The sequence below is a fragment of the Carcharodon carcharias genome, chromosome 12 (assembly GCF_017639515.1).
Source record: "Carcharodon carcharias isolate sCarCar2 chromosome 12, sCarCar2.pri, whole genome shotgun sequence".
Classification (NCBI taxonomy): Eukaryota; Metazoa; Chordata; class Chondrichthyes; order Lamniformes; family Lamnidae; genus Carcharodon; species Carcharodon carcharias.
This window is the reverse complement of record NC_054478.1, coordinates 133,781,036-133,803,362: the sequence shown is the minus strand read 5'-3', so window position 1 is coordinate 133,803,362 and position 22,327 is coordinate 133,781,036. Positions and strand designations below refer to the sequence as shown.

Here is a 22,327-nt window from a genome sequence, read left to right as displayed (position 1 = left end):
CTGGTACTAACTGGATTGCTCTTTGAAAGAGCTGGTGCACACCCGATGGGCCAAATGGCCTCATTCTGTGCTGTACTATTCTGTAATTTCCGTGGTTCAACAGAATTTGGCTGTGTTAGCACTTACGCTCCACACAAACCTCCTCCTACCCCACTTCATCTAACCTTATTACCAGATCCCTCTATTCTTTTCATCTTCATGCACTTATCTGCTGGCTCCTTAAATGCATCTATCCTATTGTTATGTTCCTTCTGTCAGGTCGCTTAGCTCAGTGAACACAGTGAACGCTGAGCTACTGGTGAGTGAGTTGGTAAACAAAATACTGCAGATGCAGAGACCCATGTAAGATGAAGCACGTGCTGTTTATCAACACAGGTCACAGAGCACTAACACACGTGTGCTTCTCAAACCGGACCCTATTCTAAACCGCTGATTAACATTGTAGCCCGCGCTACACAGCAATTGGATAATGCAATCACATGACAAGTCTGCTCACATTCTCTTAAAGGTGTATTGCACCTCAGATTAACATACCTATTCACCTCAGCACCCCATGTTCTTATAGTTCTCTGAGTAAAGATACTTGGGCATCTTGCCCAAGCACGTTAGAAAAGGCAGCTGACATTCAGGGACTTAATTATGGCATCTTGGCCACATACTGAATGTATTTTTGCTGGAACAGCAAAGGCTCAATAACTTATCAAGGAAGGCAAAACTGCCTTCAGTGTTTTCAGTCTAACATCCCTCCCAGACAAATTCAAATCTTTTTCTTCATCGTGCATTTATGCAGTACCTTTAATGTAGCAAAATGTCCCAAAGGGCTTCATGGGAGTGTTATCAAACAATGTTTGACACCGAGCCACGTAAGGAGATGACCAAATGCTTGGTTTTAAGGAGGGTCTTAAAGAAGAATAGAGAGCAGCAGAATGGTTTAGAGAGAAAATTCTGCAGCTTATGGCTGAGGCAGTTGAAAGCACAGCCACCAGTCTTACAGCGTTTAAAATCAGGGTCGCGCAAGAGGCTAGACTTAGAGGAGCACTGAAATCTCAGGGAGTGGATGGCTGAAGGAGATTACAGAGGTAGAGAGAGGGGTAAGGCCTGGAATGATTGAAAACAAGCAGGGGACTCTTAAATTGCTCAGCTAGGAGCTAATGTAGGTCAACGAGCACAGAGATGATTGGTGAATGCGTCTTGATGTGAGTTAGAATACGGGCAGCAGAGTGTGGGAAGGGCTGAAATTTATGATGGGGTTGGAAGGAGAGTGTGTTGGAATAGTCAAGCTAGGAGATAATGAAGGCTATCAGCGATAGCAACGGATGAGGATTTCAGCAGCTGATGAGCTGAGGCAGGGGTGGAGCTGGGCAATGTTGCAGAATGTGAAATAGGTGGCCTGAGTGCAGGCATAGACACGTGAGCAGAAGCTCATCGCGTGATCAAATACAACGTTGTGGTTGCAAATGGTCTGGTTCAGCCTCAGACAGTTGCCAAGGTGGGGATGGAGTTGGTGACTGGAGAATGGGTTTGTGATGGGGACCAAGGACAATGATTTCAATCTGCCCCAGTATTTAGTTGGAGGAAATTTACACCTATCTGGCACTAGATGTGGGACAAGCAGTCTGACGACTCAGAGTTGCTCCGTTGGGGGGGGGGGGGGGGGGGTGCAGGTGAGAGAGGTGGTGATGCGATAGCGCTTAGTGTCATCAGTATACATGTGGAACCTGATGTTGGGTCCTCGGAAGATGTCGCCGAGGAGCAACACGTCGATGAGAAATGGGAGCGAGCCAAGGATGGATCCTTGGGGTCTCCAGAAGTAACAGTGTAGGAGCAGGAAGAGAAGCCATTACAGGTCATTTGCTGAGTACAACTGGATAGGTAAGAATGGAATCAGGTGAGTGCAGTCCCACCCAGCTGGACATCTGTGGAGAGGGGTCGGAAGTGGACGCTGTGATCAACCACGTCAAAGGCTACAGACAAGGAAAAATATTTTACAAACAAAAACAAAAATACCTGGAAAAGCTCAGCAGGTCTGACAGCATCTGCGGAGGGGAATACAGTTAATGTTTCGAGTCCGAATGACTCTTCATCAGAACTAACAAATATTTTACCTTTGTCACAGTCACATTGAAAATCATTTGTAACTTTCATAGGAGCCATTTTAATGTTTTGGCGGGGGTGGAAACCTAATTGGAGCGATTTAAACATCGGAAGATGGGCATGAAATTGGGAGAAAGCAATACGTTCAAGGATTTTGGAGATGCAAGGGAGTTTGGTGGTGGAATGTATCTCACAAGGAAGGAGGAGCCAAGAGTTTTTTGAGGAGGGGCATGATGATGTCACATTTTTAGGAGGTAGGGCCAGGACCTGAGTGAAGAGAACCATGACAACATCAGCTAACATGGGGGCCAGGAGGATGGTCAGTGGTTTAGAGGGAATAAGGCCAAGGGAGGAGGTGGAGGGTCTCATGGACAAGGTGAGCTCGGAGATGGCATAAGGGGAGATAGGAGATAAATTAGAGAAAAACGTTCAGGGCTGGTTCAGAGGCGAGCATGTGAGGGCATTTGGCCCGGTGGGCTAGGGCAAGGGATGAAAGTGGCAAAGGCAGCTGATCAATCAATCTTAGTGATGAAAAATGCCCCTGAGCTCCTCGCACTGAATATTGGTGGTAAGGGAGGAGGAGGCTGGGGCTTTAGAAGACGGATTGTCGTTGTGAAAAGTTTTCTTTATCCTTGTGTTCTGGAATGTTCCTGAAATGGTGAACAGTTATTGCATAGGAGAGCAGGACTTAATAGTGCTTCGTATGGCCCAGCCAGACTTGGCATATAAGACTTAGTTAGGGGGAAAAGTTTATTTTCATTAAAATTCCAGTTTTGCAGCGTAATGAAGTTTGCACCAGCACACCGTTCACTTTTCAGCATGTGTAATTCATGCAAAACTCTGCTGCCCATGTCCTAACCCAGCCCTCTGTCCCCGCAACAAGCCACAGACTTGTAACTATTTCTTGTCGGAGGTAAGCGGGGGAAACTAATCAACACTGGTTGGAGATGAAGCTTAGCATTTCTGAAAGTTTTTGGTTGTCCAATGCACAGGGGCTTCCAGTGGTTGTGAACGGCATCATATAGAATCATAGAAGAATTATAGAATGGCTACAGCATAGAGGGAGGCCATTCAGCCCATCGTGCCTGTGCTGGCTCTGTGCAAGAGCAACTCATGTAATCCCGTTCCCATGCCATTTCCTCATAGCCGTGCAATTTTTTTCTCTTCAGCTAATGATCCAATCGTCTTTTGAAAGCCACGATTGAATCTGCCTCCACCACACTGTCAGGCAGATCCTAACCACTCGCTGCATGAAAACACTTTTCCTCATATTGCCGTTGCTTCTTTTACCCATCATATTAAATCTGTGCCCTCCTGTTCTCCATCCTTTCCCCCAATGGGAACAGTTTCTCCCTATCTACCCTGTCCAGACCCCTCATGATTTTGAGCACCTCTATCAAATCTCCTCTCAACCTTCTCTTTAAAGAAGACAGCCCCTGCCTCTCCAATCTATCCACGTAATTGAAATCCCTCACCCTTGGCAGGTCCAGTTCAATTTCTTGTTAGTTGTATTCTGCAGGATGTGGATGGTTGGGGACTGGCAGCGGTGGCATCATTAAAGATCCTGAGGAGGTGGATGGGCTCTTTGCCGCCTTTCTAAATTTGTTTGGTCACCCGCACCCCCAACCCCAGCAACATATCGGCACAACGCTCGCATGGACCAAAGAAAAGGCCCATGTGGACAGCAGGTTGCACTGTGATTCCTCATGTTCATGGTCAAATATGCAGCATGTAACCTTGTGTGACAAGTTTAACTGCTTGGGAAAAGTAGCATTGGGTAGACCTTTTTTAATACAAACCCAAGTCTGATCTTTTTAGAGGTTAGAAAAGAAGCTCTGTTTGACCTTTTAGGTTCTGTGGGATGTTTGATGGCCACCTGAGAAGACAAGGTCTAAGTTTTAGCCTCTGATCGAAAGATGGCACCTTCAGCAGTGCAGCACTCCCTTAGTAGTGCACCAGGAGTATCAGCCAAGACTTGGTGCTCAACTCTCTGGCACGTGGCTTGAACCTACCATTTTATGACTCATAGACAAGCCCACTACCAACTGAGCCATGGCTGATGTCTGCAAAACAAAGTTGGTCTCCAAGCCATTGTGGTCAAGTGAGCAGTAAAATCAGCCAGGGCCCCTGCGCTTCATCACTATCTTGCAAATCCGGCAGTGTGTAGATAAGATATCAACTCAGCACAGCAATGGTCTTGTTTGGGGCATTCTCCTGGGTTGAATATTGAACTCTTTCATTACCCTAAACTGTCCCATTAATATAACTAGGACATGCATTTCTACCTGTGTTCGAATATGTTTCACATGCACAGTCAAGGTTAGAAATGCGAGAGCAAAAATCCAGCTGACCAATGGTAAAGCTGCAGCATTGTCTTTGCTGTCCTCTGCTGGTGTGAGTTGAGAATTACACCTCAGGTTCCCTATGATCCCAGGACCAGCGAGTGACAGTCTGGAGTGCCCACGGCAAATGTCACCCTCTGTACGAAAGAAAGAAGTTGCATTTAACTAGTGCCTTTCACGACCTCAGCACGTCCCAAAGCTAATCAAGTACTTTTTGAAGTGCAGTTACTGTCGTTATGTAGGAAGCATGGCAGCCAGTTAGTGCACAGTAAGGTCCCACAAATAGCAATGTGATAATGAACAAATAATCGACTTTAATGATGTTGGTTGAGGGGTAAGTATTACCCAGGACACTGGGGACACCGGGGAGAATTGCCCTGCTCTTCTTTAAAACAGTGCCATGGAATTTTTTTTAATGTCCACTTGTGAGGGCAATCTGTTCAATGTCTCATCCAAAAGATGGCACCTCCGACAGTGCAGCACACCATCAGTACAAGCTACTCCTCCATTTTGCTAGCCATGGCAGCTCTATTTTTTTGATTCTGCCATGTGCCTTAATACTCTTAAATTGCCAAAAAAAAGTACAGTATTGATCTTTCTACACACACATCACAGGCACAACCCATAGTGTGAAGAAGCTTTTCTTGGATTTGCTTTTAAGCAGATTAGCTTAATTCTGCACTTGCTTTCCCTTTTTCAGGATACACCTATGAGAGGGGAGAACAGTTGCCTCTCTGCCCTGTCAACTCATCTACAATTAAGAATTTGTCTGAAGTGCCCTCCTACCTCTAAGTAAACAACTAATGAACTGTTAACCAGCAACACACTCACATTCTCCAGAAAAAAGAAGGATGACTTAATGGATGTCTTAAATTATTAAAAGGTTAAATAGGGTAAATGTAGAGAAAATGTTCCACTTGTTCAGGGAATCCAAAACCAGGGCCATAAGTATAAGATAGGCACTAATAAATCCAATAGGAAATTCAGAAGAAACTTCTTTAGCCAGAGTGTGGGTAGAACATAGGACTCACCATCACATGGGCTAGTTGAGATGAATAGCATAAATGTCTTTAAGGGACAACTAGATAAGTACTTTTAAAAAATTCTTTCACAGACAAACAAGGCAGGGGAATATACGATGAACTGTAGGGTCCTGGGAAGTACCGAGGATCAGAAGGACCTTGGTGTGCGTGTCCACTGGTCCCTTAAGATAGCGGGACAGGTAGATAAGGTGGTTAAGAAGGCATATGGGATATTTGCCTTCATTAGCCGAGGAATAGAATATAAAAGCAGGGAGATTACGCTGGAACTGTATAAAATGCTGGTTAGGCCCAGCTAAAGTATTGCATGCAGTTCTGGAATCCGCATTATAGGAAAGATGTGATTGCACTAGAGAGATCGCAGAGGAGATTTACCAGGATGTTGCCTGGGCTGGAGAGTTTAGTTATGAGGAGAAATTGGATAGACTGGGGTTATTTTCCTTGGAGCGGAGGAGATTGAGGGGGGACATGATTGAGGCGTATAAAATTATGAGGGGCATAGATAGGGTAGACAGGAAGGAACTTTTCCCCTTGGTGGAGGGATCAATAACCGGCAGCATAGATTTAAGGTAAGGGGCAGGAGGTTTAGAGGGGATGTGAGGAAGAATTTTTTCACCCAGAGGGCGGTGGGAATCATAACATTTAAGAACTATTTGGATGTCCACTTGCAATGCCATGGGCCTAGTGCTGGAAAATGGGATTAGAATAGGTAGGTACTTGTTTGACCGGCACAAGGGCGATTGGCCGAAGGGCCTTTTTTTGTGCTGTAGATCTCTATGACTGTAGTATGTAGGCATTGCTGGCTGGGCCACCATTAATTTCCCATCTCTAATTGCCCTTGAGAAGGTGGTGGTGAGCTGCCTTCTTGAACCTCTGCAGCCCCTGTGGTGTAGGTACCCCCACAGTGCTGTTAGGGAAGGAGTTCCAAGACTTTGACGCAGCGACAGTGAAGGAACGGTGATATATTTCCAGGTCAGCATAGATGGTGTATGGCTTGGAGAGAAACTTGCAGGTGGTGGTGTTCATATGAACGTGCTGCCCTTGTTCTTCTAGATGGCAGAGGCTGCAGGTTTGGAAGGTGCTGTTGAAAGAGTCTTGGTGAGTTGTTGCAGTGCATCTTTTATACAGCTTCCAAATTTGCAACCTCTACTGCCTAGAAGGACAAGGGCAGCAGGCACATGGAACCTATCATGTCGAAGATGCCCTCCAAGTCACACACTATTCTGACTTGGAACTTCATGACACTGGGTCAAAATCATCGAATTCCCACACTAACAGCACTGCAGGTATACATACACCACATGGACTGTAGGAGTTTGAGAAGGCAGCTCACTGCCACCTTCTCAAGGGGAATTAGGGATGGGAAACACATGGAGCTAAGCATGTTGCAGGGTGTGTGGGGGAGGGGGGTATTCTAACTTTGAGTAACTGGTGATATTGGACCGGTTGCCCTTTATACACCCCACTCCTAATTTTCATTTCATTGAGTTGGTGGAAACGAAAGTTTGAGCTTCACGGAATCGACAATACCCTTTTGCACGCCACTGTCCAGAGTCAAAATGACAGGTAACGTTAGCTCACAACACCAGCCAACTCTCTTTATGCCTGACTTACTGTGCTCGCCTTGGCTTTTCCTAAGGTACGACTACATTGAAATCCGTGACGGAGAGGGGGAGAGTGCGGACCTACTGGGCAAATACTGTGGGAGTATCGCTCCATCGTCCATTGTGTCCTCGGGGTCCACACTGTACATCAAATTTGTGTCGGACTACGCACACCAGGGAGCAGGATTCTCGCTGCGTTATGAAATCTTCAGGACAGGTTAGTCCTGCATTCTTTTCATGGTTGTAAAGTATGCATTGAAAATATATAAAAATTATTATATATAATATTATATATACAACATTTCTCTGAACTTTGTGTTTGTTATGCCTCTTTCCAGAGGCATTTTATGGCAGACGCCATTTTGAATTAACAAAACACTCAAGTTAAGACATGTGTACAGCCCCCAGAAACAGTATTGTAAACCTTCAGATATACATGGATATATGCTGTCAGCTGTGACACATTTGGTAGCAAGCTTTCCTCTGAAGCATGAGGTCCTCAGTTCAAGTCCCACTCCAGGGCTTAAGCAGAAAGATCAAGGCTGACACTCCAGTGCAGTACTGAGGGAGCACAACACTGTTGGAGCTGAGATGAGATGTTAAACTGAGGCTCTGAATGCTTGTTTGGAAGCAAAAGATCCCATGGTGCTATTTCAAAGAAGAGCAGGGGCGTTATCCCTGGCATCCTGGTGAATATCCCAAAATTAACATCACCAGATACATTATTTGGTCATCATTGCTGTTTGTGGGAGCTTGCTGTGTGCAAATTGGCTGCTGCATTTCGTGCAATACAACAGTGATACACTTCAAAAGTATGTCATTGGCTGTAATGTGCTTTGAGGAATCGAGTAGTCATGAAAAGCACTGTATAAATGCAAGCCCTTATTTCTTTAAACACAGGGCAGGGAGGAGTTCCGCTATGCTCATCATAGTGAAATGGTGAATCCCACTCACATAAGCCTTAGAGAAGTTCCTCATGAGGCCCCACTATGGGGACTGTACCCTTGGGTTGCAAACTCTGCTTAGCTGCATTCCAGGAGGTTTCATCACACGGCCTCACGCCTGGAACCCCATGTTTCCCCCACCCCACCAACTCTCCTGTCATTGGTCTATCCTCTGGGCGGTCTGCCTTCCCACAGCCAATTAGAATAGGGACAGACTTCTTGTTACCCAATTAGATCATGACTTGTCAGGCATTTGAGTCCCCATGCCTTTCCCTGTGCCCCCAGCCCTCTTCAGCCATCTGCAAAAATTTTACAATTAATAAATATAAAGAAAATGAAGGAAAATCACAAGTTTAAAAATATTTTTTGTTTTGGGAGATTAATCTCCAATTCCTGGAGATGCCAGGACAGTACTGAAGTATTGGCAACCTTACTGTACCCCAGTAAGGGGTGAGCATTTTTGGGACAGGGGAGGGAGAAGGAATGTGTTTGGGACTGGGGGTGGGTGGGTGGACAATTGGCAGAATAAACTTTTGGAAAGCTCAGCATATTGTTCTCCTGTTGTGAGAGGCAATAACAAACTGGAGTGGCCTTGAGGTTTTACAGAGGCCTGGGCTTTACTGGTTGGTTTGTTCAATGTTTGATCAGGAGCCAAGAATGAAGCTTCTGTTTATTTAGCAGTGGAGCTGAGATCTGAGAGGGTGGCTGATTTGTGACCTGTTCCACCTCCTGCTTTTCCCTCTTACAACTCCTTGTGCTTCTGTGTTTACATTCTGCGAGCAGTCAGCAGCCAAGAAATATGAATAGATGTTTACTTCTAAACTTTCCTCTGTTCCTGATTCAACACAAAAGACCAAGGGACGGATAGAGAGATGGAAAAACAGCAGAACAGGGACAGAAAGACAGATGGTATGGGAGAAATGCAAACAGGGAACAACAGAAAGACTGTGACAGATATATATGGAGATTCAGAAAGATTTGAGAAGGCAGAGAGAGAGAGAGCAAGAGAGACAGAAAGATAGGGATAAATTTATCTTGAGATATAGAGAAAGACTGAGAGAGAGAGAGAGGGACACATTTAGACATACATGAAGACAGGCTGGGGTGGGGGGGGGGTGGGGGTGGTGGGGGGGGCATCACACTTTATCCCAAGACATCTTGTGAATGTTCTTTGCACTTTTCAAGCATGATCCGCATTTTATTTTATAACAACATATGAAAATGATTATGGTGTAAACCCTATTCTTTCCTCAGTCTCCTCTGCTTATCTCCCGAGCTTGCTGATTCTCACTGGGAGACATTCTAGGGGTTGCCAGAAACTCTTCCCCCCACTCACCAACCCCCCCCCCGACCCCCCGCAACTTCCTTCTCAAACTGGCTGGCGAAGGGCACCTGTTTTCAAGTGTGAAGCTACACGGTGAATGGCGACAGACTGTTCAAGTGTGCAAAGTGTCAGAGGCAAGGCTAATCCTGCCCGGACTCACACCAAGTCCCGTTCACCCAGCGCACCCCTGTGCTGGGCTCACCGACATTGACTCCCAGTCTGGCACGTCTCAAATGTGAGGTTCCAGCCTTAGTATTTAAATCCGTCCCTATCTCTGCAGCCTCCTCCAGCCCTACAACCTGCTGAGAATCTCCATGTTTCTCAAATTCTGACCTCTTGCGTGTTCCTGTTTCCATTACTCCCATCAATGGTGGCCATGCCTTCTGCTGCCTAGGTCTGAATTCTGGAATTTCCTCCCTTAAATATCTCCATGACTCGACCTCTTTCTCTTCCTTTAAGACACCCCATAAAATGTAAGTCTTTGACCAAGCTTTTGCTCACTTGTGCTAGTATCTCCTTTTGAGGTTCAGTGTCAAATTTTATCCAATAAAAAGCTCCAGTGAAGAGCCTTTGAATGCTTTACTGTGCTGAAGGTACCATATAAATTTCTTTGGTTGTTCTCATCCAATGCCCACACAAAAACATACCCCACTAAGGGACAGAGGACACAGATCAGCAACAGGAACCGTGACTGATTTTGTTTCTCTGCCCTCCCCCCGCACCTCCGGCTAATAATTCTCTGACGGAGCTCTCATTTTGTATTAACAATTTGTTGACATTGCAAAATTGCTTCTTATGTTGTGGCTGCATGCGAGCAGTTAACCCGGACATTGTGAATGCAAATACCACCCTTTCTGGCCTTGGGCCTGCTCTGCTGTCAAGGGACAGACACACATTCTTGGTGGTCTGTAACCCGAGGTGAGTTGCTGACTGAACCTATAACCAGCTTGGTTACAAATTTCCTAGATCAGCTCTGGCCTCAGTTTGATAGAGGTTCCTGCAGATTCCAGGATTTCCAAACTTAGTTTTTATTTTGGAAAAATACACTTTATTCATAAAATATCTGAAAGAACATTACAAAATATTTCAAAATGGCCATCATAAAAAGTGCAATCATATTCCAGTTTTCCACACAGATCATGCGGTGCTTCATTATAATCAATGAACATTACACACATTTCAACCCGGTCATTACAGACAATCAGTGCAATGGCATTCAAGTTATCGACATAGATCATGTTGCACTCTGAGGTGCCTCAATACAATTGTGATACATATAGTTTACACTGCATACATTCAATTCAATGTGAGTCATACAACCCGAGGGGTCTATAAAATTCCAAGCCCCTCGGTGCACTATGGCAGAAAGGTCTTAGACAGTGACCATTCCCCTGTGCCTCTTTACAGTGGCTACCCCAAGCTTTAGTGCGTCCCTCAGCACGTAGTCCTGGACTTTGGAATGTGCCAGTCTGCAACACTCGGTCGGGGACAGCTCTTTGCACTGGAAGACCAACAAGTTTCGGGCAAACAGCGTCTTTCACCGAGTTGATGATCCTCCAACTGCAGTTGATGTTTGTCTCGGTGTGTGTCCCTGGGAACAGCCCGTAAAGCACAGAGTCCAAGAACTGCTTGGGATGAACCTCGACAGAAACCACTGCATCTCTCTCCAGACCTTCTTTGTAAAGGCACAATCCACAAGGAGGTGAACAACGGTCTCTTCCCCACCACAGCCACTTCGAGGGCAACGTGCCAAGGGGGTGAGACTCTTGGCGTGTAGGAAGGATCTGACAGGGAGGGCCTTTCTCACCACCAGCCAAGCTATGTCTTGTTGGAAAGCTCTGGCGATGAGGCATTCTGCCAAATGACTTTGACAGTCTGCTCGGGGAACCATCCCACAGGATCCACCCTTTCCTTTTCCCGCAGGGCCTCTAAGACGTTACGTGCCGACCACTGCCTGATTGACTTGTGGTCAAAGGTGTTTCTCTGCATAAATTTTTCCACCAGGGACAGGTGGGATGGCACGGTCCAACTACTTGGAGCATTCTGCTGCAGCATAGCCAGACCCATCCTTCGCAACACCGGGGACAGGTAGAACCTCAGCACGTAGTGACACTTGGTGTTTGTGTACCGAAGGTCTACACACAGCTTGATGCAGCCACGCACAAAGGTAGCCATCAGGATGAGAGTGATGTTGGGCACATTTTTTCCTTTCTATCTAGAGGCTTGTACATCATGTCCCTGCGGACACAGTCCATTTTCAACCTCCAGATAAAGCCAAAGATGGCTCGGGTGATCGCCATCGTGCAGGAGTGAGAAATACGCCATGTACAGCTACATCATGAGTGCCTCACACCTGATGACCAGGTTCTTACCCACTGTGGAGAGGGGGCATCGTTCCCACATAGCCAGTTTCCTTTTCACCATAGCCACTCGTTCCTTCCAGTTTCCAATGCATGCCCCGGACCCTCCAAACCATATTCTCAGCACCTTCAGGAAGTCCGACCTGATGGTGAAGGGGATAAAGGATTGGTCAGCCCAGTTCCCAAAGAACATGGCCTCGCTCTTGCCATGACTTAGCTTGGCTCCTGAGGCCAGTTCAAACTGGTTGCAGATTTTGATCTGTCTGTGCACCGACAGCGGATCCGAGCAGAAGACAGTGACATTGTCCATGTACAGGGAAGCTTTGACCTGGGTGCCTCCACTGCCTGGGATCATCATTCCCAAACTTACTGCTGCTGTGTGGGTCATGCAGACTGGACTAAGCCCATTCAGCCTCTCCAGCCTGTTGTTCCTGGTCAGCCTATGTGTCTAGCTCTCTGAGTTAGGCTAGGGGAAAGATCATGGTTGTGGAGGCGGAGAGGTGGTGGTGTACAGTTACTTGTGCAATCATCTTCATGCAACTCTGGTTGGGTGCATTCCTGGAGGTTTCATCCCATGACCACAAACCATCCTGCTGCCCCCTCCCCCGCCCACTCCTGCTATTGATCGACTAGCACATACATCCTCATGGGGCTCCATCCTCCTCATGATTGATTGGTAAAAGAACAGACACTTGGTATCCCAATTAGATGATTCTTAAGTGTCTGTCAAAAAGACTTTTCATCCCACACCAAATAATTTTTATAAGTAATAAACAAAAGCGTTCAAAGGAAACAAAGATAAAAACACATTTTTATGAATGTTCCTATAATTATTCTGGTCACCCCACTTAAGGAAGGATGTGAGGATCCTTGTGAGGGTGCAGAGGAGATTTACCAGAATGGTTCTGGGGACAGGGATCTTCAGCTACAAGGTTAGATAGGAGAAGCTGGGGTTGTTCTCCTTGGAGTGAAGGAGATTGAGGGGAGGTTTGATCGAGTTGTACAAGGTGATGACAGATTTCAATAAGGCAGATAAAGAAAAGCTGCTCCCATTAGCTGTTCATACAAGGTCTAGGGGGTACATTTTAGATTTTGGGCAAGAGATTCAGGGGGGATGTGAGGAAGAATGTCTTTACATAGCAGGTGGTAATGACTTGGAACTGGTTGCCTATGAGGATGGTGAAAGCAGAGATGATCAATGTTTTCAAAAGGAAATAGGATGGGTACTTGTGGGAAATAAACCTTCAGGGCTACAAGGATAAAGCAGGGGAGTGCAACTGACTGGATTGCTCTGCAGAGAGCTGGTATGGACTTGATGGGGTGCAGTAATGACTCAATGATTCTATTATCCCCTGGGTGGGCTGCTCGCAGCTGTGTTCTGGAGCTTAATCCGTCTTTCCCGAAGGGCAATTCTGGAGGTGGACCACCCTGAACCTCAGGACAGCACCGTCTGGTATACAAGCTGAACAACTACCTATGCATTGCTATGGATACAGCACTGGCCATTGTGAGAGCTGGGATGAATCCAGACAATGAGTGAGCACAGTTGGAAATGCTTCTGACTTTGCCTTGATGATTGAACAAACCAATGAGGTTAAAAAGTCTGTGCGGGCAGTTTGAAGGCACGGTTTCTGAGCGTACAGATCAGCAGCAGGCTTGCAGTTCATTTTAGAGGCATGACACAATCATGAAGGTTTGTCCAGAAGAAAAACAAAAGTTAGTCAAATGGCATCTCAAGACTTCAGCCTGAAACTCAAGATAGTTTATAAGTCATCCGAACCGTTAAAAGATTGTATTACTTCTGGTAATGCATGATCCAAGCCAGCTGCTGTTATTTATGATGTGTATAGTTCCTTTAGTTCCATGCAATTGTTCAGCTCAGACTCACTTAACTGAATGTCCCGAGGGGTTGGTGGCAATTACAGTAAGACATGTGACAATGGGAAGGCTCTTGTGTTGTTCGCAGTCAGAGACACAACATTGCAGGACAGGAAGAGGCTGCCAGACAGATGGACTTTTAATATAATATATGTGAACGGTTGGCAGAGAAATTCAAAGGGCCAGATCTTGCTGGAAGCTAATGGTGTGTTAACGACACTCAGTGCTATTAATATGCAAACTGCCCAGCAAATTGAGAGGATTATGAGATATGTTGTGAGTTGCCAATTTTCAGAACTCTCTGGTCAATTTATGCTGGTTTGCACAATCAGCATCTCGCCCTTAACCTCGCTGTTGCTTTGAAGAACTTGCTGAATTTGCATATTAACTGCTCGTTAAACTTGCCACTGAAAGAAAAGGCTGGTAAGTCATGGCGCAAGTCCCCATTTAACAACGTGACAATTGGTGATGCAATGTCAATCAGTCCTTCTGGCCCACAAAGGGAACAATTTAAACAGTTTAATCTCATTTTTGCATGTAGTAAATTGTTGTTAGAGATTTTTAAAATGTCAAATTTTAAATTGACATTTTTTCTCCATTCTGAATTCTACTCCAATCTTTCTCTCCCTCTATTTATTTTTCTTTCTGTACTTGATTTGTTCCTAATTTACCCGATTTCCTTCGACTGTCATTCCTCTGTTTCTTTCCCAATCCTTTCCTCTTGTTGGTTAAGGAGATAGAGTGTTGTATCCATTGTTCGTGGAGGTCCTAGATGCCCATTGTCCCATCTACAGATTGCACATGATAAAATGGGTTCCAAAGAAGAGTCACATTGGACACAAAACGTTAACTCTGTTTCTCTCCCCACAGAGACCTGCTGTGTTTTTCCAGCACTTTCTGTTTCTATTTCAGATTCCCAGCATCTACTTTTATTCTGATAAAACAGTTTTGTGGTGAAGGGTGCAGAATAATATCTAAAATCTAGTGTACACCAGGAGATATCATACTCCGTCAAAATCCATATTACCGGTGCTTATAGATCTCTACTGCGGCAGTGTTGCTTGCTGATTCTGGGACATAGGCTATCGTTCTAAGCATTACTCAATGCATTTTGTGTGCCAGCTTTAGTGACGCAAACTCAGCAGACTGGCTGGTGGCGGGTGGGGGCTGGGTACAGTGAGCCTGGGGTACGGTAATCCAAAGTGATGGGAAGTGACTGGTTACTCACTCCAATAGGCGATGAGAAAACTATTTAATGTCCCCCGTGTTCAGCTGCAAAATTTTGCCTGGCACATCGAATCATAGAAAGTTTATGGTGCAGAAGGAGGCCACATGGCCCCAGTGTGTCTGCACCGACCAATAAAACAAGCCATTCAACCTAATCCCATTTGTCAGCATTTGGTCCATAGCCCTGGGGATTACGACACTTCAGGTGCACATCCAGGCACCTTTTAAATGAGCTGCGGGTTTCTGCCTCTATTACCCTTTCAGAGAGTGAGTTCCAGATCCCTACCATCCTCTGGGTGAAAAATCATTTTCCTCATTTCACCTTTAATCCTCCTGCCAGTCACTTTAAATCTATGCCCCCTGGTCACTGCTCTCTCTGCTGAGGTAAAGAGGCCATTCCCATCCACTCTATCCAGGCCCCTCACAATTGTGTCCATCTCAATCAAATCTCCCCTCAGCCTCCTCTGCTCCAAGGAGAACAACCCCAGCTTATCCAACCTTTCCTCATAGCTTCAATTTCCCAGTCCTGGCAACGTCCTCATAACTCTCCTCTGTACCCTCTCTAATGAAATTACATCCTTAAGAGAAAGAGGAAGTCCATTAAAGGTGATGGGAGGAGGAAGAAGGGTACTTTGACATTCTGACTGGTTGCCTTATTACCTTTTCTGCTTTGCAGGGTCTGATGATTGCTCCAAGAACTTCACTGCTCCCAGTGGCACGATTGAGTCTCCCAAGTTTCCTGACAAATACCCTCACAATCTATACTGCACTTACATCATTCAGGCACCTCCCAGGTCAGAGGTGACCCTCACCATACTGACCTTTGACCTGGAATACGACCCCCTGCAGATTGGACCAACAGACTGCAGATACGACCGTCTCGATGTTTGGGATGGACTTCCAGAAGGTAAGGATTGCTGTAGCAATTTCCAAGGCCTACCGCCTGTTGGGAGCAAATGTATTCCTCACCCAAACATCTTCATTTTCTTTTGTTAACTATGACATTTTTAATCCTTTTGACCCAATTAGTCCAGTGGCACTTTTTTAAACTGAGCTCATTTCCAAGATTTAAGTGGGACATTGGATTGGCCTGGCATAAATCCCATTTGTCAAGAAAGGTGGGGGAGTTGGTGGTTACCCTGGCTGCCTACCTCTGTCCCATGGCCTTGGCTGCATCCCAGTGGCCCTGATACACTAGAGTCCTTCACTGACTTTTGAGTACCAAAGACACTGGAATGTATTGTAGCTATCCAGAACCATGTTATTATTTAGTTTGATGTCTTTTTCCTTTACGTTAAGCTCTTTATTAGTTGTGGTCCTTTGAAGAGAGAACATCATTATTTGTCTTTTTTAGTGAATGGTACCGGGGCAAACTCTAGGGTCTTCTCAATAATTATTTTAGACAAAGAATGTAGCGTATCATAGTTTTTGAGCAGGGTAAGTGTGTGACGCTTACAGAATCCACAGAGGAAATCAAATAGTTGCAGAAAATGCTCACTTTAATTCTTTAGCAAAATGTTCTTGTGGCCTCATATCCCCATAATCACTTCCCTCTGCTTTCAAACTCCAACTCTGACAAGAGATGAAAGCCTAAGTTTGAATTACCCTGAAGGATCCCACCTGAAACGTTCACTTACTTCCAGTTCAACCTTCTGTATTTTTTGGCACGTTTTAATTCTTAGGGGAAGTTTCAAATTGGAAGGGAAAATGTCTCATAAAAACTGTTCCAGCTTCATGCTCCTCTCTCTGTTTTCTCTTCCACCCGCAGTGAGCCCTCTGATTGGACGCTATTGTGGTTCAAAGATCCCAGCTGTGATCCGTTCCGATACTGGAATCATGTCGCTCACCTTCCACACAGATATGGCTGTGGCTAAGGATGGCTTCGCTGCTGAATACAACATCTCAACGAAAGACACTGCGGACTGTAAGTAGGGAATTGGAGATTGGGACTGGGCAACCCACAGGGGGTTTCAGTTCTGACCTTTCACCTTCAAGAACTGGATTTAAATCAATTTCAGGCGAACTGGATGATAAGGCTCCCAAGCAAAATTAGCATATAAGGAGACTCAAATCAAGTCTTACACAATGACAGTCCCATCAACCTAACTGGAACTTAGTTGATGGCCTTACTTAGCTATTTCCCAAGACTAGCTGCTATGGGGAAAATGTCATGTTGGTGTCATGGGGGTAACTATGCTGAGGTTATTATGTCTAAGGTACATGCAAGCCTCATACATCTTGTCACAGTTGTATCTCTTGAACCAGTGGGACAATGATATTTTAGTATCTGGTCATTGAGTCTCCCTCTGTTTCCCTACTCCACCCGAAGCCACCACCTGATTACTTCCTCTCACCTATATAGGTACAAGACTTGCATCTAGTGAATGTCCATCGCATCTCAGACATGCACCACAGCATGCCAAAACCATTTTTAAAAATGTCAGTGATCTCATGTTGGTTTCTTCTGATCTGGCACCAGAAATCTCTCACCCTTGGAGGTGGTGGGTGGTGGGGGTGGGGTGGGGGGGGGGGGCGGGTGTGCTCAAAGCGGATGGTGTAACATCGGCCATCCAATATGTGTCCCACACAATATTCAGCTCCGCTGAAGCGAATAGTCAGTGCGAGGCTGCCTGCTTTGCCTTGCGACCCTTCACCCCCACCAAATCAAATTTCCGCCCTGCAATGAGCGATCAAACTGCAACGTCAGCTCCAACTTCAGCCTGGTCTGAATTATCTCTTTCACCAGATACTAACTTTGCTCCGAAAAGCTTTTGAAGAGGAACGCCGCAACAAATTTAGGATCCAACTCAAAACAATAAATAACGTTACCTAGTTTCGTTTGTACCAAGTCCCATTCGAGACGTCACTCTTTTGCTCATTCACCTGTATTGTCTCCTGGTCCGGCAACGCCTCAATTTTAAAATTCTCATCCCCGTGTTCAAATCCTCCATGGCCTTACCCCTGCCTATGTATGTGACCTCCTTCAGCCCCATAACCCCCCAAGATCCCTGGGCTCCCCCAAATCAGGCCTTGTAAATCTCTAGTTGCTTGTCCTAATGTGGCTCCATGTGGAATTTCTTGAAGTAAAGCTTTTTTGAAGTGCCTTGGGATGTGTTACTATGTTAAATATGCTATTTAAACACAGGTAGTTGTTGATCTGTGTGTATATTTAAAATGGAACAAAGGAGCATGAGCAGACCACTTAGCCTCTAGAACCTGTTAAGCCATTCGTGGCTGATCTGTGACCTAACACCATATACCCACCTTTGGCCCATATCTCTGGTTAACAAAAATCTATCAATCTCAGATTTAAAATTAACAATTGATCCTGCATCAATTGCCATTCGCAGAGGAGAGTTCCAAACGTCTATCATCCTTTTTGCATAGAAGTGTTTCCTAATTTCACTACCGAAAGGTGCAGCTCTAACTTCTAGGCTCTGCCCCTTAGTCCTGGGCTCCCCAACCAGCAGAAATAATTTGCCTCTTTCTACCCAATTTGTTCCCCTTAATATGTTGAAAACTTTGATCATATGACCCCCTAAATCCTCTAAATTCCTGGGAATACAGCACTAATTTGCGTTGTCTCTCCTCGTAATTTAACCCTTGAAGTCCTGGTAATATCCTGACCCTGGACTTGGTGGGCAGAAAAGTACTCTTGCAGCTGACACGTGTACCCTCTGACCCTTGTATACCATCGTCAACCATCTGATATGCATCCATGATTTACCAGTAGCCCTTCATTATCCTTTAGGTGTTTTAAACCAATCTCAATACCTTGTAAAAGCCAAACTTTAGCCACACAGCGGGTCAAAAGTTACAGCACATTAATATGTCCTATTGTGTTTCTAGCCTATCAGTGCAATCGTCCGCTGGGAATGGAATCTGGTCAGATCAGTAATATGCAGATCACTGCCTCATCCTCCTACTCCTATGGAAACTGGGATGCGAGCCAGGGGCGGCTCAATTACCACATAAATGGTTGGACACCCAACGAGGACACGGTCAGGGAATGGATCCAGGTATGTCATGAACTTCAAACCAGAAATGCGCCTGTCAGGTTCAGATAAAAGGGCAGATAGCACTTGCTGACCTGTGCCCAAAAGATCTGATCTTGCTTGTCGGGGGTTAGCTTACTGCCAGCAGCTATTGAAGGCCAGCTGCTGACTGTACAGTGCTGCCATAGTTGTTTTGGAGGGTACAAAGGCTGTGTGGAATTGGTCATTGTAGTCCTCACCATAATGGACATGAAAATAAAGATGGACTTAAGACAATCAAAGGGTTATCCAGGATCACAATTTGTTATTGAAAGCTCGCCTGCAATGACCAATTTCTCGGTTTCATTCTATTGTAGTATTATGTAGCCTTTTCAGCACAGAAACAGGCATTTCGGACCATTGGTCTATGATGGTATTTTTGTGCCACATCAGCCTCCTCCCACCTTATTTCATCTCACCCTATCATCCTAATACTTCTATTCCTTTCTCCCTCGTGTGTTTGTCTAGTTTCCCCTCAAATGCACCTATGCCTCAACCACTAAGGGTTAAAGAACATTCTTAGCAAGTCTCTCCTGAATTTTTCTCTGACTGAAAGGGAATCTCTGGGATTGTGAGGTATTTTATCTATTAGTCTGCACCTGAATTAACATTGATCCACTTTCATTAGCCAATGATGCTCAGGAATGCCAGACAGTGGGCTCTGCACTAACTGGGAATGGATTGATGACAGCTTTTAACCTGAGTGAATTGTTTGGCTGAATTTACTCTTGTATCGATTTTACTGTCATTCCAATTTCCTTGGGCCGGGTCAGTTTTAGTACCAGGTAGGCCTGACACATCCAGCTTCTCCCTGCTCTGCCTTTCACCTCTAAAGTTACCAGCCCTCTATGATTGCCCCAAAGAGTCCAGGAATTAAAGATGAGCCTCCAAATCACTGCTACGAATGATCGAGGAGAGAAAACAGGGGGGCATAAAAAAAATCTATGATTTCAAAACAATTTTCTTCCCAAGTACTTTAGTTTATTAGTTATACAAATGTCAGAAATATGGAAAGAAGGCTATTGACTGACAGTCCATAATCATCCAATCAGCTAATAAAGATTCTGCTGGGCCTTGGCGGGGGTGGGGGGGGGGGGGGCGTGGGGGCAGTGATCAAACGGTGGGTCAAACAGTCATTTAGGACCTTAACTATCCCCTCCCCTCACCACCTTAACCGTCCACTCCCCTCACCACCTTAACTATCCCCTCCCCTCACCACCTTAACCATCCACTCCCCTCACCACCTTAACTATCCCCTCCCCTCACCACCTTAACCGTCCACTCCCCTCACCACCTTAACTATCCCCTCCCCTCACCACCTTAACCATCCACTCCCCTCACCACCTTAACCATCCACTCCCCTCACCACCTTAACCATCCACTCCCCTCACCACCTTAACCGTCCACTCCCCTCACCACCTTAACCGTCCACTCCCCTCACCACCTTAACCATCCACTCCCCTCACCACCTTAACCATCCACTCCCCTCACCACCTTAACCGTCCACTCCCCTCACCACCTTAACCGTCCACTCCCCTCACCACCTTAACTATCCCCTCCCCTCACCACCTTAACCATCCACTCCCCTCACCACCTTAACCGTCCACTCCCCTCACCACCTTAACCATCCACTCCCCTCACCACCTTAACCATCCACTCCCCTCACCACCTTAACCATCCACTCCCCTCACCACCTTAACCATCCACTCCCCTCACCACCTTAACCATCCACTCCCCTCACCACCTTAACCATCCACTCCCCTCACCACCTTAACCATCCACTCCCCTCACCACCTTAACCGTCCACTCCCCTCACCACCTTAACCGTCCACTCCCCTCACCACCTTAACTATCCCCTCCCCTCACCACCTTAACCATCCACTCCCCTCACCACCTTAACCATCCACTCCCCTCACCACCTTAACCATCCACTCCCCTCACCACCTTAACCGTCCACTCCCCTCACCACCTTAACCGTCCACTCCCCTCACCACCTTAACCGTCCACTCCCCTCACCACCTTAACCGTCCACTCCCCTCACCACCTTAACCGTCCCCTCCCCTCACCACCTTAACCATCCACTCCCCTCACCACCTTAACCGTCCACTCCCCTCACCACCTTAACCGTCCCCTCCCCTCACCACCTTAACCATCCACTCCCCTCACCACCTTAACCGTCCGCTCCCCTCACCACCTTAACCATCCACTCCCCTCCCCACCTTAACCATCCACTCCCCTCACCACCTTAACTATCCCCTCCCCTCACCACCTTAACCATCCCCTCCCCTCACCACCTTAACCATCCGCTCCCCTCACCACCTTAACTATCCACTCCCCTCACCACCTTAACCGTCCGCTCCCCTCACCACCTTAACCATCCACTCCCCTCACCACCTTAACTATCCCCTCCCCTCACCACCTTAACCATCCACTCCCCTCACCACCTTAACTATCCCCTCCCCTCACCACCTTAACCATCCACTCCCCTCACCACCTTAACCGTCCACTCCCCTCACCACCTTAACTATCCCCTCCCCTCACCACCTTAACCATCCACTCCCCTCACCACCTTAACCGTCCACTCCCCTCACCACCTTAACTATCCCCTCCCCTCACCACCTTAACCGTCCGCTCCCCTCACCACCTTAACCGTCCACTCCCCTCACCACCTTAACCATCCACTCCCCTCACCACCTTAACTATCCCCTCCCCTCACCACCTTAACCATCCACTCCCCTCACCACCTTAACCATCCACTCCCCTCACCACCTTAACTATCCCCTCCCCTCACCACCTTAACCATCCACTCCCCTCACCACCTTAACCGTCCACTCCCCTCACCACCTTAACCATCCACTCCCCTCACCACCTTAACTATCCACTCCCCTCACCACCTTAACCGTCCACTCCCCTCACCACCTTAACCATCCACTCCCCTCCCCACCTTAACCGTCCACTCCCCTCACCACCTTAACCATCCACTCCCCTCACCACCTTAACCGTCCACTCCCCTCACCACCTTAACCATCCACTCCCCTCACCACCTTAACCATCCACTCCCCTCACCACCTTAACCATCCACTCCCCTCACCACCCTAACCATCTACTCCCCTCACCACCTTAACCGTCCGCTCCCCTCACCACCTTAACCATCCACTCCCCTCACCACCTTAACCATCCACTCCCCTCACCACCTTAACCGTCCACTCCCCTCACCACCTTAACCGTCCACTCCCCTCACCACCTTAACCGTCTGCTCCCCTCCCCACCTTAACCATCCACTCCCCTCACCACCTTAACCATCCACTCCCCTCACCACCTTAACCGTCCGCTCCCCTCACCACCTTAACCGTCTGCTCCCCTCACTACCTTAACCGTCCGCTCCCCTTGCCACCTTAACTGTCTGCTCCCCTCACGACCTTAACCGTCCACTCCCTCCACCAGTGTGTACTATCTATAAGATGCACTGCAGCAACTCAC

At 46.7% G+C, this 22,327-nt stretch overlaps 1 protein-coding gene across 2 annotated transcripts in view; it reads left to right on the top strand.

Moving 5' to 3' along the window:
* The window catches only part of LOC121285329 (neuropilin-2-like), a 105,382-nt gene that overhangs the window by 25,462 nt on the left and 57,593 nt on the right, over positions 1-22,327 (top strand). For both annotated transcript variants that reach the window (XM_041201814.1, XM_041201817.1), the window contains exons 3-6: positions 7,116-7,297; positions 15,490-15,720; positions 16,582-16,737; positions 18,663-18,832. In XM_041201814.1, the coding sequence (XP_041057748.1) occupies positions 7,116-7,297; positions 15,490-15,720; positions 16,582-16,737; positions 18,663-18,832 (739 nt within the window). The remainder of the gene's footprint in view (positions 1-7,115; positions 7,298-15,489; positions 15,721-16,581; positions 16,738-18,662; positions 18,833-22,327) is intronic.